The following is a 17030-nucleotide window of genomic DNA, read 5'->3' as shown; positions in this document are numbered from 1 at the left end:
AAAAAACATAGGTCCAAGTTTTGATTCCTGGGGCGCTCCACTTGCAAAAAAGAGCCCCTAACAACAATATTTCAACCACAAAACTAACCAGTTAAACTAGTTATTCTCCAACCATTTTTGATATAATGTTTTACCTAATCGCATAGCGTTGATCCACCGAAGGCCTCACAATACCATGGCGACGGTGAGATTTCGTCCAAGTTGGTACTCAAGGGTGAAATCTACTTCCGAGATTTTCTCTACCCATTTTAGTTACCTGAACTTAAGATTTTATAAATAGAAATCTTACGAGGCAAAAAAATGCTAGAAATGTTTTTGTTTTTATTTCAGACCATTTTTAATAAAAGCGTACAAAGAAAATATTTTTATACTATTTGATGTATTTTTAATAACTTGTAATATATTCGTCAGGGGACACTGTTTCGAAAATTATACGTCATCAAGGGCTTTAAAATTTGGGTGTGTGTGTATAAGAGACAAGATAGTGCAAAGTTCTTAGAAGTTAGATCAGATTTGAAGTTTAGGATACAGGACAAAGTTTTACAATGTTTTCGTGGTTACATAGAAACGAGGACCGTATGAAACATCCAGAAATTTTCGAAAATGTCGTCGAAGGCTTGAAGAAAGTATACAAGACTAAAGTTTTACCATTGGAGGAAACTTACCTTTTTCATGATTTTCATTCACCGCTTCTTGATGAACCTGATTTCGATGCTAAGCCAATGGTTTTACTAGTCGGGCAGTATTCCACTGGAAAAACCACATTCATTAGATACTTGCTGGAAAAGGACTTCCCAGGTATACGTATTGGCCCAGAACCTACCACAGATAGGTTTATTGCAGTTATGTACGGGGAACAAGAAGGTATTGTTCCTGGAAATGCATTGGTTGTAGATCCTAAAAAACAATTCAGACCACTTTCAAAATTTGGAAATGCCTTCTTGAACCGATTCCAGTGTTCTATGTTGAAGTCTGACGTTTTGAAAAGTATGACAATTGTTGATACTCCTGGTATTTTGTCTGGAGAAAAACAACGAGTTGATAGAGGCTATGACTTTACAGGTGTTTTAGAATGGTTTGCTGAAAGGGTAGATAGAATTATTCTTCTGTTTGATGCTCATAAATTAGATATCTCTGATGAATTTCGAAGAAGCATTGAAGCTTTGAGGGGCCATGATGATAAAATAAGAATCGTGTTAAACAAAGCCGATATGATAGATCATCAGCAGCTTATGAGAGTTTATGGTGCTTTAATGTGGTCTTTAGGAAAAGTTTTACAAACCCCAGAAGTTGCAAGAGTTTACATTGGATCTTTTTGGGACCAGCCACTAAAGTATGATGTCAACAGAAAGTTGTTTGAAGCAGAAGAACAAGATCTTTTTCAAGACATCCAAAATTTACCGAGAAATGCAGCTCTTAGAAAATTGAATGATTTAATTAAGAGAGCTCGACTTGCTAAGGTAGGCTTTATAGATGAGAAAGTAAAAGTATGTAAACATTTGAAGATGTGTGATAAAATATGGGAGCATTTACAAAGTCCATTTAGGATTTGATTTTGGTTTTATAATTGTATGAGAAAAGTTTTAAATTTTCCTTCAGTCTCTCAAGAAAAGTAAAAAATATTCCATTCTTCTTCTTTTGGTGATTTACATTGTTATAGTTCATTACAATTTACCTCATGATTAGACAACAACAAAGTAAGATGTGGAGAACAAAGGACCATTTGGTCCTTCAGAGCTGATCCAGCACACTTGCCTTTAAGAAAATGTATTTTACAAGAAATCATTTGATTCCCCTTTTTAGCTCTTTTTAAATGCTGATCACCGCTTCTGCCAACATACACTTATACTGTAAGCCTGTTACATAATAAATTAATTATAAGGAATTTTATTTCATAATAGCCCCAAAATTTCCCACATTAATTCCATTCCTGATATTAGATTAATAATTTCAAAGCTTCTCTTTAAAGCTGATGGACTTGCATTTAAAACTATTATCGAACATTCTATGCTCTAAGTATTTTTCCAATCTTACCATTGCCTTACCTATCTTATGAATTTGGTTATTCTCAATTTCCCAAGCTTCCTCACCGCTATGCAAGTTTAGTTTAAAGTAATGAATTTCTTGAGAGCTCGTCCAAACATCCTACCCAGCGTACTTAAGTAGAGCCCATCTGTAGCATATAATCTTAAACTGTTCCCAAGCTCAGCCATCCCACCAGTTACTCTAAGCATATTTTTGATAATCTTTCATTTAAGATATGGGCTTTACTAAGTATAAGCAGATCTTCTGATTTATAATTTCCAACATCATTCATTCCTACATGCACATGAAAAAGAGAATGCCCATTGGTACCAGTAACACAACTGTTAACATGCTTTATAATGTCCTCTACATTAGCACGTGACAAGTAAAGACTACCCCTGAACTTTCTATGCTCTTCTCTACAAGCAACCTTTACAGCATACTTAATGAGAGAGCTCATCCACTGTGTACACCTTTTGGTATTCTCCTTAATCACTGCAAGAAGCCAAAGGCTCAGATTTATTTAGTTAATAGATTGGTACCTGACTACTAACTGAATATACTCCTTGGTGTAGTGGTTGATCAGTCTCTTAAGCCATCACATTGCTAGTTGTAAGGCAAATAGGATTTTAGGTTATATTTAAAGAAAAATTTAATACAAGATTTAGGAGGTATAATTTTATTGTGTCGGCTATTGGCTATGCCAAACTTGTAGTACTGTGTTCAGTCTTGAACTTCTTACTTTAACTTCCCAGTCTCCATTTAAAACAGTTTTATTTTCCTGACAGTTTGATAGGGTGTGTAATGGGTTGATGTTGGCAGTAATGGAAGCCAGCACTTTACAGGAGTTTAAGAGGGGAATTGATGCATTTGTAAATAGATTATGTTAAGGGCCATGGGATTGAAGTACTCAAAATTATAAACTGTATCACTATTATGGGAGTTTGGAATTTTGTACCACCATGAAGAAAGACTATTCCCTTTCAAATTGCCCAAAATTTACCAGTTTGAAGTTTTAAAGAAGCAATGAAATATTAAAACATGTCCTTTCCTTTTCACTTTGTACCACAAAATAAACCTGGGAGAGTTGTTTATCAATAAATGAGGCAGTGAAAGAGTTATGGGAGTTGATAAGGTTAAGGAATGAGACTTTTTTTTGTTTTGAATTCTGAGGATAGTAGTATGAAAGATTATAAATTTAAGATTTTGAAAGTTCAGGCACACCTATAAATTATATATAAGAAAAGAAAAAGGTAACAAAAGGCCTTTATACATATCTCTCAAACAAACATACTGATATGCTATTATTTTAACCTATTGTAAGGTTATTGTAGCTTTGTAAAAAAAAACATCCTTTACTAGAGGAGTGACATTAACATCCTGGGAAAGTTTGTAGTTACCTAAGCTAAAAGTGAAAGGACAGGTTTAGTTTTCTCTGGAGGGCAGAAAAATTAGAGGAAACTTGATTTTGGTGCTCAAAACTGTTAAGGATTTAGAGAATTTTACTGTAGATTTTCTGTCTCAGTGGTAGAATGAAAAATCTGGAGAAAACATTAATGTTAGGGTTAAATACACTGAAGATTTATGCTTTATAAATCTAGATGTAGATTGTAATATGACAAAACTGGTTAAAAGTATATGCTTATGAAATGTTTTCCTGATGATGTATTTGTGCAGTTTGAATTATTATAAAAGGGCTATAGTTATGATGGCTAAATAAAAAATAATAGATGACCTCCGTAGGTCATCTCATGTTGAGCAAAGAAATATACTGCTTGGACAATGAATATTGTAATAACTGATAAAATAAAGGTAAATACAACAGCAAATGTGATTAACATAAAAGTTTTCAATTTTTCAATAACCACTGGTCATCATTTTCAAAAGACTGCTAGTAATTTTATAAACTTGTTTGCTGGTATATTTACATTTATCTTATCAGCTATGTTTGTGGTTTTGGGTTTTACATTAAAAAACATAAGACTATATTTGAAACTATTTTTAATAGTTAATAATGTAACAGATACAAGAATGTATAATTTCTTTTTTACCAAACAAGTTCTAGGCATGCAATGTGTTAAGCTCTTGTCATTGTATTTAAGAAAAAAAAAATGCTCATTTGACAGAGAGAATGCAGAGAACATCTACTAGGATGATTTTAGGTTTGGAATGGTTATTATGTGGGATAAACTGAAATAATTTGACATATTTTTTGCTGGAGAGAAGGGCTCGGGGGTTATTACTTAGGTTTTTGAGATTGTTAGAAGCTTCGAATCTATAAACCCATGTAATGTTTTCTTAAAAAATCCTGCAGGTAACAAGACTAAAGAACACAAGTTTTGTTAAATTCAAGGATATCTCCAGTTAACAAAGAGTTACTTTTCTAATAGGATGGTGGGTCTAACATAACATTTAATGACAAGAAAGGACCTATAGGTCCATCTACCTTTCTAAAATTTATATTTGTGTCCCTAGTTCTACCATTCTCATCATTAAGTACAATGAAAGATGATGCATCAATACTATCAATTCCCTTAACAATCTTAAACACCTCAATCACAGCCCCTATAATTCTTCTTTTTTCAATAGAAAATAATTTTGGAGAAATTAATTTCTCTTCATATGACAATCCTCCCAATTATCATCCTAGTAGCCCACCTATAAACATTTTCAACAATTCAATGTCCTTCCTAAGGTAAGGAGTCCAGGACTGAACATAATACTCCAAATATGGTCTAACCAGTGGAATTGTAATGTCTTTATACTTGTATTTACTATATCTAAAGATACAACCTAAAATCATCTTTGCCCTACAACTAGCAACAGCACCTTACTTGGATGGCTTAAGAGACTGATCAACCAGAACACCAAGATCCTTTTCTTCTGTAACACTATCAAGGTTATTTAATTTGATTTAATTTATTTATTCAAGTTATGATAATCTACATGAATTACCTTGTATTTATTATAATTAAAAGTCATCTGCCATTTATTCAACAACACAAGATGCAACACCCTAGACCTTAATATTAAGTAATTTATTTACTATTCCTTCATCTATCATTGATGTAAATCAAAAAGAGCAAAGGTCCTAACACTGAGCACTGAGATACCTCTCTCTTGACATTAATCTAGTTTGACTGAACTCCACTTACAACAACCCTCTTCCCCTTTTCTATCGACCCAGTTCTTATCCCCCACATCTATAGAAATCAATTTTTTAACAAGTTTTTTATGCTACACCTTATCAACTGCATTCTGAAAATTCAGATACACCAAATCTATACCCTTACCCTAATCTACATAATCAGTAACCTCTTCAACGAATGCCAAAAGAATAGTGAGGCAAGATTTCTTCACTAGTGAAACCATGTTGACTAACCAACAAAATTTTGAACATTGTTTAATGACATTGCAGAGCATCTTTTATTAGACTTTAAAAACTTTTGCCACAACCGATGAAAGACAAATAAGCCTGTAACTACTAAGACATATTTTATCTTCTTCCTTGAAAAGATGAGTAATAACATTTTATTCCAAACCTGATCAAAAAGTTCTGATGTGACTTTTACTTCTAAGATGTGACAGCAATGAAACATTTGACACAAATGTATAACAACATATGGACAACATGGAACCGTTTAGCCCTTCAAACCTTTTAATCTCATCCTTGGGAAAAGTAAAAATTTAAACCTATCATTTATTTTTCAGGAAATCATATATTTCTATTTTAAATTCCTGTCAAGTGCTGTCCTCCACCACTGTTGATGGCAACTTTGTCCAGACATTGTAACCCGTTAGACACATAACTGTGTTAACTGGAGCTTTACCCAGATTTTCTAAATTTTAAACTAGTGTTCTCTCATCCTGATGTCTTCACAATACACCACAAAGAACTCAAAGGCTTTTATATTATCATTCTCCCAGATAATTTTGTGAAATTGATAAGATCACATCTGATCTTTCTTTTCAAGAGAAACCAAGTTAAGAGTTCTTGTTCTATTAGAAAATGAGTTGCCATGAAAAGTTTGTAGAAAATAAATGAGACAGGAGGTGCTTTATGTTAAATTGTATCATGGAATTAGAGTATGATAATAGTTGATGAGATGCTGGAGAAAAAAAAGCATAAAGATGGAATGAGACATCAATATTACTTACAAAAAAAATGAAAACTTTCTAACATATTTAGGTAACCAACAAAAAGTGAGATATATTAATTAAATTACTGATTTAGATCAATAAAGAGTTCTGTATGTTACTAGTACTATGAAGATCCATATTCCAAAACATACTTACCTCCTCTCACACTACAGCTATTACTTGACTACTAGGGTTTCCTTCTTTTGCCCATCTAAGCATTGATCTGAATTTTTCTCGCTTGCTCCACTCTTTTATTCCCCGCTTAATTTCTCTTGGCAATATGTGTCACATGACACTCTCCACCTACGTCAATGCGCTTTCGATCATGGTACTGTATATAAGCACCTCATTCAAATAATATCACTTTTTCTCGACAAAGTGTTTCCTAACGGGTTTCTCTATACTACGACCATTGGAGATACTTTAAGCATTCTTAGTGTTACCTAGTTGATTTTTTAAAAAACTAAAAAATGTTTGTTTCACAAGCTGATATATAGCATATATTTAGTTTGGTGAGGTTCCTCCAGGGGGCTCTGAGGCTGCATTTCAAGGTGATGCTGGACATTCTGGAGAGAATTTAGATTTGCTTTTTCCTATGTCTTCCTTTCTTCTGTTGGCTTCTCGGGAGACCTCTTTCTTTGGGATCAACTGCCCTAGGTTCTTTTTCTTCAGTTGGTCCATCAAGTGTGTGATGTTTTGGATCTTTCCCCAGCTGCTTTTGAGCCTGCATCTTCTTTGACGACTGAAAGCTCTGGGAGCGAATATTTAGTTATCCGTCCATCCACTGATATTAACATTCATGCAGGGATATTCACTGGTCAGTTATGTGAAGGTACAGCTATGCCTTGTCTGCCATGGTTGTTGGAACTACGTGATTCAGCCTACCACTGCCAGATGGACGCATATTCAGACTCACAAATAATACACTTGCTCCTCGAAATTTGAGGTTCTAGAAAGGAGTATGTAGTCATCCTTAATAGGTCATAACTTTCTAGGATTTGTCTCACCCATTATACAGTGCTAAGATATTTGTTATCCTTCCAACCATTGTCGTAGACTCTCAGGATTACCACATACATTGGATGATGAGTTGGGACCATTGTTAGCATGTGCATTCATCCCTGTTGTCATTAGCATCTCAACTTTCCTCAGCTCCCACAGGGTGGCATAGTTCCACCCCTAATCGAGGGTCCTGACCCCCAACCTCATCCCCTCAGTTCATAGGTACCCAGAATAGATTCTGTCTATATCCAAGAGGTTCCTCCACTCAGTTGGAATGCCTCTAGCTGTGGTGGTGATTATTGTATGTCTTTGGGGTCTATGGGGGCTCGGCTCCATGAACTTCTGTATGTGTGGAAAACCTTAACCAGGGATCCATGGGCATTACAAGTTCTTGAGTCAGGATTAGACATTCACTTTACATCTTCACCACCATTATCAATCCAACCTGTAGTGTTTCTGCTTCCTGTAGGTACTCGGACTTCAGAACTTCTTTCTAGGGCTATCAGGGTTTGGTTGGTCTGGGGGGCAGTGGAGAGAGTCATGTCAGTTCTTCTGGAGTTTTATTCTCATCTGTTTCTGGTGCTCAAGAAGACAGGAAATTGGCCTCTAGTCATCGATCTTTCTTGTCTATATGAATTCCTAGATCCTCCTTTGGTACGAGCACACAAGAGTTCCCTTTAGTGGTCTTTATGCAACCAATGCATCATTAACAGCGATTCACTAGGTTCCCCAGTTTCTTTATTCAGGATCATTATCTTTGATCTTGAGCAGTGGTTAGATTGGAACAATACTATGATATGTGTTCCTCTGCCACCACATCATCCAGAGATCCATCTCTTCACAGATGCCTCACTTCAGCGATGGGGTGCATATCTCAATGGTCAGTAATTCCAGGGCTTATGCACAGATGTTTTAGAACTTCTTGCTGTTCAAAGGGTGATGTCTCATGGTCTGGGCTTATTAAAGGGAAAATTGTCAGGCTTCACTTTGACAATTACATGGTTGTGTCTTACATTTCCCATCAAGGGGGCACTTGGTTCAGAGCTCTTTGTTTTCAAACCTTGGATCTTTTTCTTGGGACCACTCTTATCCTATCACCCTACCAGCTTGCCATATTCCATGGGTGATGACCTAAGTGGCTGATCAATTTTCCTCAACCCAAACAGATTCTCCTGATAGAGCGGATGCTACATTGCAAGGATTTTTGTTGGATTGTCTCTCATTTTGAAACACTGATGACTGGTGTGTTGGCCAATCATTGGAACACTCAACTACTGGCAATTTGGTCTCTGGTACCTCACCCTCGGGCTTTGACACTAGTAGAATTCTGTCAGGATGGGATGGAGTTACACCTCTAGGCCTTCCCACCAATTCGTATGTTACCAAAGGTACTAGCTATGATTCGTTTCAACCCATTGTCGGGTCCTGTTGATAGCACTGGATTGGCAGCTAATCCTGATTTTTATTTCTACAGTACCTTCAGGAGTGCCCACCACTTCCTCATTAGCCAATCTAACATCGTACACCCAGCCATCCTGAAGCTCAAACTTCAGGCATGGAGGTTATGCAGTCCTTCACACCGCATCAGTGTTTAATTTCTAGGGTTGCCATGTATTTGTCTGTCTTTGCTTAGTCCCATGATAGACATTTAACAACAGCAATGGCACATATATTGATAATGGTATATTGAGAGGAAGTTGAACCCACTTCGATCAGAAGTGCCAACCATAACTCTTTTTTTTTTTACCTGGGTCTTTGACAAGAGTTTTGCATCTTTCACAATCACCCTTTATATGATGGCCTCATCGACTACCTAAGATACTTGAGACAGAAATTATTTGAGTCCCCACTCCTCTCTAGCCGCCTCACCCCATTTTGGGACCTTCATCTCAAATGACCGTTACATTTGCCTAACTGTTATATTAAGGTGGGATTATATGCCCTTTCTCAACATCTGTTTGAGACTTTAGCCTTATGTACCATGGATCACCTTTCCCTGAAGGTTTAATTTTCATTGCTGCTGATCTACAGATGTCACCGGTCAGAGTTCTTTGTGCTGATTATGCACAGGATGCTTTATCATTCTAACTAAGTCCTCAGACAGGTTCTTATTCCCTAAGACACTGGCACCCAAGGAAGGGGATAAATCATTTTCACCAATTCATCTGACCACCATTTCACACTTCTATGACCGATCGCATCTCAATCGTTTGTTACGTCCAGTGAGAGTCTTGAAGCATTATGTTACTTGCAATAATGCCTTTACAGGTGCAAGACAACAACTTTTTTATTCATTGAGATCCTTCAGTTTCCCGGGACTTCTCCTCAGTTACCCTGTCTAGGTTGGTATGGAAATAGATCCATATTGCTTATTCTGGGCTGTCTTTGAAGGTGAGGAGTCTATTGAGAGTCGCATCTTTTCAGATTCATCACATTTCTATGTCCTTAGTGGCCTGGTTGAGTTGCTTGTTGGAGGACGTTGCACGGGCTGCTATGTGGACCTCCTCCAATATTTTTATCTTGCATTATTTGCAGGATCTGGCAGTATCTTCCTCTGAGGGTATTTGATTACTCCCAGTTGCTATATTAATCACATTCACCTGATTATAAGGAGGTGTGAGTATCTTCATTACAAATATTGTCTCTTCTTTATTTTCCAGGGCCCCTTACCAATTTTTCACAGGATCCCACTCTGTGGTGAGTGTTGCCCAGGCAGGTGTGCTTTTATCAAACCAATTTTGCACTAGCAACCACTAACACAATATACTTTATCTACGTTGCAACAAGCTCTGTAGAAATGGAATGTTCCATAAGACCACCTTAAGGCAGGCTGGGTGGTATTACTAAGTTGAACTGCCATTCATGGACTATCATGAGAAAAGCATAGGGTCAGTTTGCTTGTAAAAATTTAGGAAACTTGGTTCATCTATTGCACTGTTTCATGAGCATTGTTTCTTGGGACTCCCCAAAAAGCATTACCTCCCTCATTTCCTACAAGTGGAGCTAGGGGAATCCTTACTATACCTGGTTTCCAGTCACTGGGGTGGTGGACAGAGGGTGGACAGAAGTTTCGAGTGGCTTTCCATCACTCTTTGAGGAGAGGGCAAAGTTGGGGGTTCTCTTACACAGGTCCAGTCCTTGTATGTTTTATCCCAGATGCTGGTAGGAGAGGCACCAGCCTATGCAGGAGCCTACTCATATTACCGGTTCAGAGTTGACACTCCATTATCCAGTTAGGTTGAGTGTGGCTCTTCTTTTTTGATCCATATAAGTTCAATACATTGTTCATGGAAGAGGGTCCATTGTCTCCTCATAATTCTGAATGCAAAGTAGTCCCATCCTGAGTCCTTGATTAAGCACAGTTTGTTCCACATCCTCCCCATAATTCCGAGGGCAAGTGGAATTTACCTTGCCCACACGGTTGTGGAGTGAGGATGAGTGTTCATATTATCTGAATGAGGTGCTTATATACAGTACCAGGATTGAGGGCACATGGACGTAGGTGGAAAGTGTCACGTGACAGATATCACCAAGGGAAATTAAGTGGGGAATAAAAGACTGGAGCAAGTGAGAAAAATTCAGATCAATGCTTAGATGGGCAAAGGAAGGAAACCCTAGTAGTTGAGTAATAGCTGTAGTGTGAGAGGAGGTAAGTATGTTTTGTAAATATATTTTCAATTTAAGAAAATGTTAACATTTATAATGGTAATTTTTATTTAATAAATAACTGAACAATATCATTCTCAACATTTTTGGCAAATACGGTGTTTGAGCATGAAAAGTTGTAAGCATATAGACTGGATAACATTTTACAGTTTTAGCAGTAGCACAACATCAATCTTATTCACGTCAAACTGTGTAATCATCAAACGTGTTAAATAAAAAACTTATTGCAAAATTGTGACAATGTGGGTAACCAAGTTATTTATTGAGTTGTTAATCATTCAGTAGTGTATTCATTCACTTAAATATGCATAGTGTGTCTAACAGAAGTGGCAATATTGTCTCATAACATTTTGATCACAATGATAATTTTTTTTTGTGTATAATGGTGATGCATGCTTAATCCTACCTTGATCTGGATAGTATTTCCCACCTATGTCTTCCCATTAAGTATTTCTTTTGCTTAATTCAAATAATTCAGAAATAAAAAAAAACTGTTTAAAACTAATAGTAATCCACTTCAGTTCCATACTTGATAAAGTACAGGCTTATGTATAGAAGCACATGCACAAATTGAGTATACAAAGTTCCTTATCAGCAATTCAGTGTTCCAAACAGGCCTAGTAACAAACACTGTACATGTAGAACAACTTCACAAGTGAGTGTGGATCAGATTTCTTGACCATATGTGCATTAAGACCCACTTTTGCATGTGTGGGAGGGAGAAGTACTGTTGTAGTAGTTAGTGTTTGTACTCAGTGGTGTCTGTGACTTATATACACAGATATATTCATTTTACTGTGTATCTATGTAAGAAAATTCATAGTAATTTTATGTAAAAGAATAAACATTCAAGGTTATATTTGTAGCTATAATTATTTTTGGTTTGAGAGAAGGGGATTGTTTTGGGGAGGAATTAGGTATCAATTGGAGAGGTTATTAGAGATTGGTTTTGGAAAGGGGTGTAGGAATCACTTTCAGGAGGAAGGATTAAAGATCAGTTTACAGGAACTTTGTAAGGATTTGTCAGTTGTATTTATATAGTTATATTGTTTGTATTCATGCTGTGTACAGATTTTTTATGTTTTATGAATACTTTATCTCTTGTTAGTTAAGATGTACTTCTGTAATGTTGGTATATTTGAACTTGTGTGATCTGCTTGTCATGTAGAGACTTGGCAGAGCTGAATGAGGTAAAATGGGACTTAATGAGTTTCACTAAGTACATCACAAAAGTGAGATGGCTAGCTTCAGAATTTATTTCCTGTTTTCTTTAATCAGTAACATTTAGTAGACCTTGATTTGAGACATAAGACCATAGAATTCCTAGTATAATGTCAAATAAACTACACTAAAGAGAGATGTCTCGAGTTGTATATGCAAGAACTTTTTCATCTGATGTTCACATATATGCTCCCTGTAAAAGTTATAATATTATTTTGTGAACAAATGAAAATATGATTTTATATTTTCTTGGACCTGTAGTTTAATATTAAACTAATTTCTTTGTAATTACCATTTTAACTTTTTGAAAAGTAGCTGTAATTATTTTACTTATTGATTTATTATATAATTATAATTAGATGTTCACACCACTGTTTCTTTATTTTAAAATATATATATATATATATATATCAGTTTTGTTTTTTTTGCTCCAGGAAAACTTAAAAATATTTTTTGACACAGGTACATGCCAACATAATCGGCATCATCCGCAGAGAAATGCCTTCTGTCTTTGGCAAGGAGAGTAAAAAGAAAGAACTAATAAAAAACTTGAGTAATATTTATATAGAAATCCAACGAGATCATCAGATTCCTCCAGGGGATTTTCCTGATCTAAAGGACATGCAGGAGAAATTACTCCATCATGATTTCACTAAGTTTCATCAAATTAAGCCAAAACTGCTAGAAACAGTGGATAGAATGTTAGCTGAAGACATTGCAAGGTTAATGAGCATGATTCCTCATGAGCAGATTCAAAACACCAAAGATAATAATGTCACTGGAGGAGCTTTTGAAGGTGTGGCAGAGCAAAGTCCATTTGGTTATGGACGTGGTGAGGGCATAGATGCTGGCTCTTTAGAACCAGACTGGATTGTTTCAAAGGAAAGATTTAAGTATGATGAAGTGTTTGATAGTTTGAATCCTGTGGATGGAAAGATATCTGGAGCAAGTGCCAAGGCAGAAATGGTCAAATCTAAACTTCCCAACACTGTGCTAGGGAAGATCTGGAAACTGTCTGACCTAGATAAGGATGGAATGTTAGATTCAGATGAGTTTGCATTAGCCATGCATTTGATAAGTGTAAAACTTCAAGGTCATGACCTTCCAACAGAACTGCCTAAACATCTTATTCCTCCTGGAAAACGAGGCTTTGTAGCTTGACTTACACGGCATAGATAGTTGGCCAACCTTGTGCAATGCTGAACTTCTTTAGTGCCAGGAATGATTTATTTTGGGACCCAAAAGTATATGTAGTGTGGGGGTTATTGCACTATGATAATGTCATTTCAGGTTTTGTACATTGACTTTCATTCCAGATACCAAAGCATAGAATAAATGTTGAATTATTGAATCATATAATTACCTGCACATATTGTTTAAGGTTATGTTCAGGAGATTCTAAGTTAATTTTTAAAATTTTAATTCATTATTATTCTTTATTCATCATTAAATGTATTTCATGTAAGCCTAATTTTCGTTGGAATGTATAGAATAAAAGCAAATAATGTCAGTGATATTGTGCAGTAAGGACATCAGTTTTAGTGTAAATTAAGATACATTAATGTCTTATTGAAATATATGCACTTATTGTGCTTGAAGCTCTAGCCATTACAGTGATTACTAGATTATTCTGAACTTTTTTTTTTGGAATTTTTTGTTTCTTTAATTTTATTGAGTTAATTAAATCCAGATTAAAAAACTGGAATGAATGACTATTTGGAGCAAAGTATTAAATGTATTACAGTTGTTAATAAACTACCTTATATATTTGATCTTTGTAGTTTCTGTTCCACACATCAAATGACAGTTAATATTGTCACAAAGAACTAGCACAAAAGAATGCAAGAAAATAATACTAGTATACAACAAACAAAATTCCATGCAGGTCTGTAATTGAATAATTTATCAATAAACAATGAGATCTGTTATCTGAACAAAGAACTAATGATTCATGGATAACTATTTTATGAATGATGATTACATAGAATGAAATGCAGTTGGGACTGAGAATATATATAAGAACAAGTATGCATTAGTCAACTAGGTTCAGTAGGTTGTTCTTGCTGGATATTTATTGCTGTTACTATATTGCAGTTCTACCTCACAAATCAACTAGTGTAATTTATTATTTTTGATTTGTGTATACTATTGATATGAAAATAAACATCACACTTGCTAAAAATGTTTTAAAGATACATATAGTATCACAGTTAAATTAAATGGTACACATGCTAAAGTTTTGTAAGGCTATTAACATTTAAAAGAAATTGCACATCAGAACATGTTTGTTACCTTCAGAAGTAAAAATTGACTGGAAAATTTTGTAAATCAATTAGTTTTGTAATATTTTGAACTTAAGTATTTCTTGTTGTAACTGTGTGTTGTTTCTTATTTTGAATACATGTATATCTGTTTTGAAGGTTTGATGTGTTGAAAGTAGACTATATGTATACAGGGTTTTTGTGTTATGAAGGTTTAAATGTATTAATTTTGGGCTATATATACAAAAGTTTGAATGTCTTAAAGCTGAATTAATTGACAGTTTTGATGTGAGGCTGAATTATATGTGCATCAGTTTTGATGTGTTAAGACTGAACTACATGTGTATGACTGTCGATGTGTTAAGGCTAAACTACATGAGTATGACTGTCGATGTGTTAAGGCTAAACTACATGAGTATGACTGTCGATTTGTTAAGGCTGAACTACATGAGTATGACTGTGCTAAGGTGAACTACATGAGTATGACTGTGCTAAGGCTGAACTACATGAGTATGACTGTGCTAAGGCTGAACTACATGAGTATAACTGTGCTAAGGCTGAACTACATGTGTATGACTGTCGATGTGTTAAGGCTGAACTACATGAGTATGACTGTCGATGTGTTAAGGCTGAACTACATGAGTGTGACTGTCGATGTGTTAAGGCTGAACTACATGAGTGTGACTGTCGATGTGTTAAGGCTGAACTACATGAGTGTGACTGTCGATGTGTTAAGGCTGAACTACATGAGTGTGACTGTCGATGTGTTAAGGCTCAACTACATGTGTATGACAGTTTTGATGTGGTAAGGCTGAAATACATGTCAGTTTTGATCTATCAAAGATGATTTCATATATATATATATATATATAAACTTATTTTTTATACAATAGACCATCGGGAATTTTCTTCACTGTTATATAAATTCTAATAAATACTAAATGGTTCTTTAAATAAAGAAAGGTTGAAGTATGGAAAGTATAAAAGTGTTTGGTTTTACAGTTTTCATAAATAAAACTTGGATGGCAATGTTGATTTTATCACAACAAACAAGGAAAGCTCTAAAAATAAAGAATTTAGTAGAAATATGAAAATCCTTTTAAAGCTGTTGTTATAAACATTGCACCATTATTAAATTGTGGTCTAGAAATATGAATGGAGATAATTATGAACCTGATACTGAAAGCGTTTATAGACAGATTCTGAAACGTTAGTTACTAGTTGGTAGTACATCAGTGTGTGAGGAATGTAGTAGAATATTTTTTTTTTATATCAGAAAGAGAGAAATATGATTGCTAAAACATTACATGATAACCTGTTGTTAATGTTCTTCTAAATAATGTATAGACTTTTAATAGGCATATAAATATGAATTGTTAGGCAGGTAAAATAACAGTGTTTATACTGGCATTAGTAGTAGGCCTCGTATTTTTAACACTGAGTTCTTTATCTAAACCAAGTATTATAAGAGTGTATAATAATAGTGTTCTAACCACACAATGTTTACCATTATCAATTGCTGATAACACGTTTTGCCCAATCCAAAGCTCATTGGATGACTGGAACACAACAAACAAAGTAGTGGTAGGAAAGTAGTTTTAGGATTACATCATTTGTAAGGCTGCGTTTTATTTTTATATAGTTCCCTATTTATTTTCAAAACTTAGAAGAGTGTATAATAATTGTATTTGGTTTGGGTGTTGAGGATTTATTTCAACTTATGTTCGCATGACCTGCAATTAAAGATAGAAAATTCATGAACTATGTATGTGAGGATTTTTATATGTGAATACTGAACTATATGTATTAGAGCTTGATGTTATAAGGTTGGACTTGATGTATGAGATTAGTGTTGAATAGTTGTTTTCCTCTGGTCTATCCAGACGGCAGCGCATATAGTCCTGAGTAGCTTTGCAACAAACAACATGTATGAGAGTTTAGATGTGTTATGGCTGGACTAATTGTGTATAAACTTGTGAATTCTGCACATTTTTTTTTTATTTTTAGAAATGTAAACTTTAAAAGTTTTTCTCAGATTAATATGGAATGTGAAGATTGACATGACTGAAATTTTGAAGTTACTTTATAATCTGATTTATTGACTTTGTTTTTCTTAAGCGGTGAGTTAGATGACTGAGTGCGTATGAAAAATCCGCAGTTAACGTGATTTTTATCACAAATTTTAGATTATTTGATTGTAAGGCTTTCGACCTGTCAATTAAACTTTTAATGTATTGTTGTAACGTGTTTTTTTGTTGAGCGGATTACTTTAAAACATTTGGTCAAAATAATGCAAAGTCCAGTCCACGTAAGAATAATAAATTAGATTATTTCTAAGCCTGCGACTTGAGTAAAATGTCGGATCGGTGCCGATGCGCTTAAAATCAAGATTGGATTTTGACAATCTGCATTTGTGTGTTCCGCATGTTCGAATTTCCTTAATGTTCACTTAGTATTTCTTCATCGATGTAAAATCACCCTGCAACGAAAACAGAAAATGACAGGTTAAACCTAGTAATAGTTATGAATACCAGAAATATAGGTACCATTCGAGTCATGCTAGAATATTTTCTGACAAATAAAACTATATTGATAATCACCTATCTTTGTAAGAAAGAGTAAGCAGTCGATATACACAACGTGGTCACAAGTAAATAGACACCACCTTTTCAGAAAAAATGAAATTGTTCAGTCATATTCACATGAATTGATATA

General features: G+C 34.9%; 1 protein-coding gene across 1 annotated transcript; it reads left to right on the top strand.

Moving 5' to 3' along the window:
- Positions 1–438: 438 nt before the first annotated feature.
- LOC106461062 (EH domain-containing protein 3-like) lies at positions 439–13826 on the top strand. Its single transcript, XM_013920849.2, has 2 exons — positions 439–1460; positions 12517–13826. The coding sequence occupies exons 1-2, from the start codon at positions 546–548 to the stop codon at positions 13213–13215; spliced, it is 1614 nt and encodes a 537-aa protein (XP_013776303.1). The 5' UTR covers positions 439–545; the 3' UTR covers positions 13216–13826.
- Positions 13827–17030: the final 3204 nt, after the last annotated feature.

Source organism: Limulus polyphemus, unplaced genomic scaffold, assembly GCF_000517525.1.
Source record: "Limulus polyphemus unplaced genomic scaffold, Limulus_polyphemus-2.1.2 Scaffold890, whole genome shotgun sequence".
Classification (NCBI taxonomy): Eukaryota; Metazoa; Arthropoda; class Merostomata; order Xiphosura; family Limulidae; genus Limulus; species Limulus polyphemus.
Note: the sequence above shows the minus strand (reverse complement) of the source record. Positions and strands in the feature narration are given on the sequence as shown.

Excerpts from the sequence above, each read along its gene's own strand:
- LOC106461062 (XM_013920849.2), top strand. The coding sequence starts at position 546 with ATGTTTTCGTGGTTACATAGAAACGAGGACCGTATGAAACATCCAGAA. Across the intron at positions 1,461-12,516 it reads AGAGAGCTCGACTTGCTAAG|GTACATGCCAACATAATCGG; the intron begins GTAGGCTTTATA and ends TTTTTGACACAG.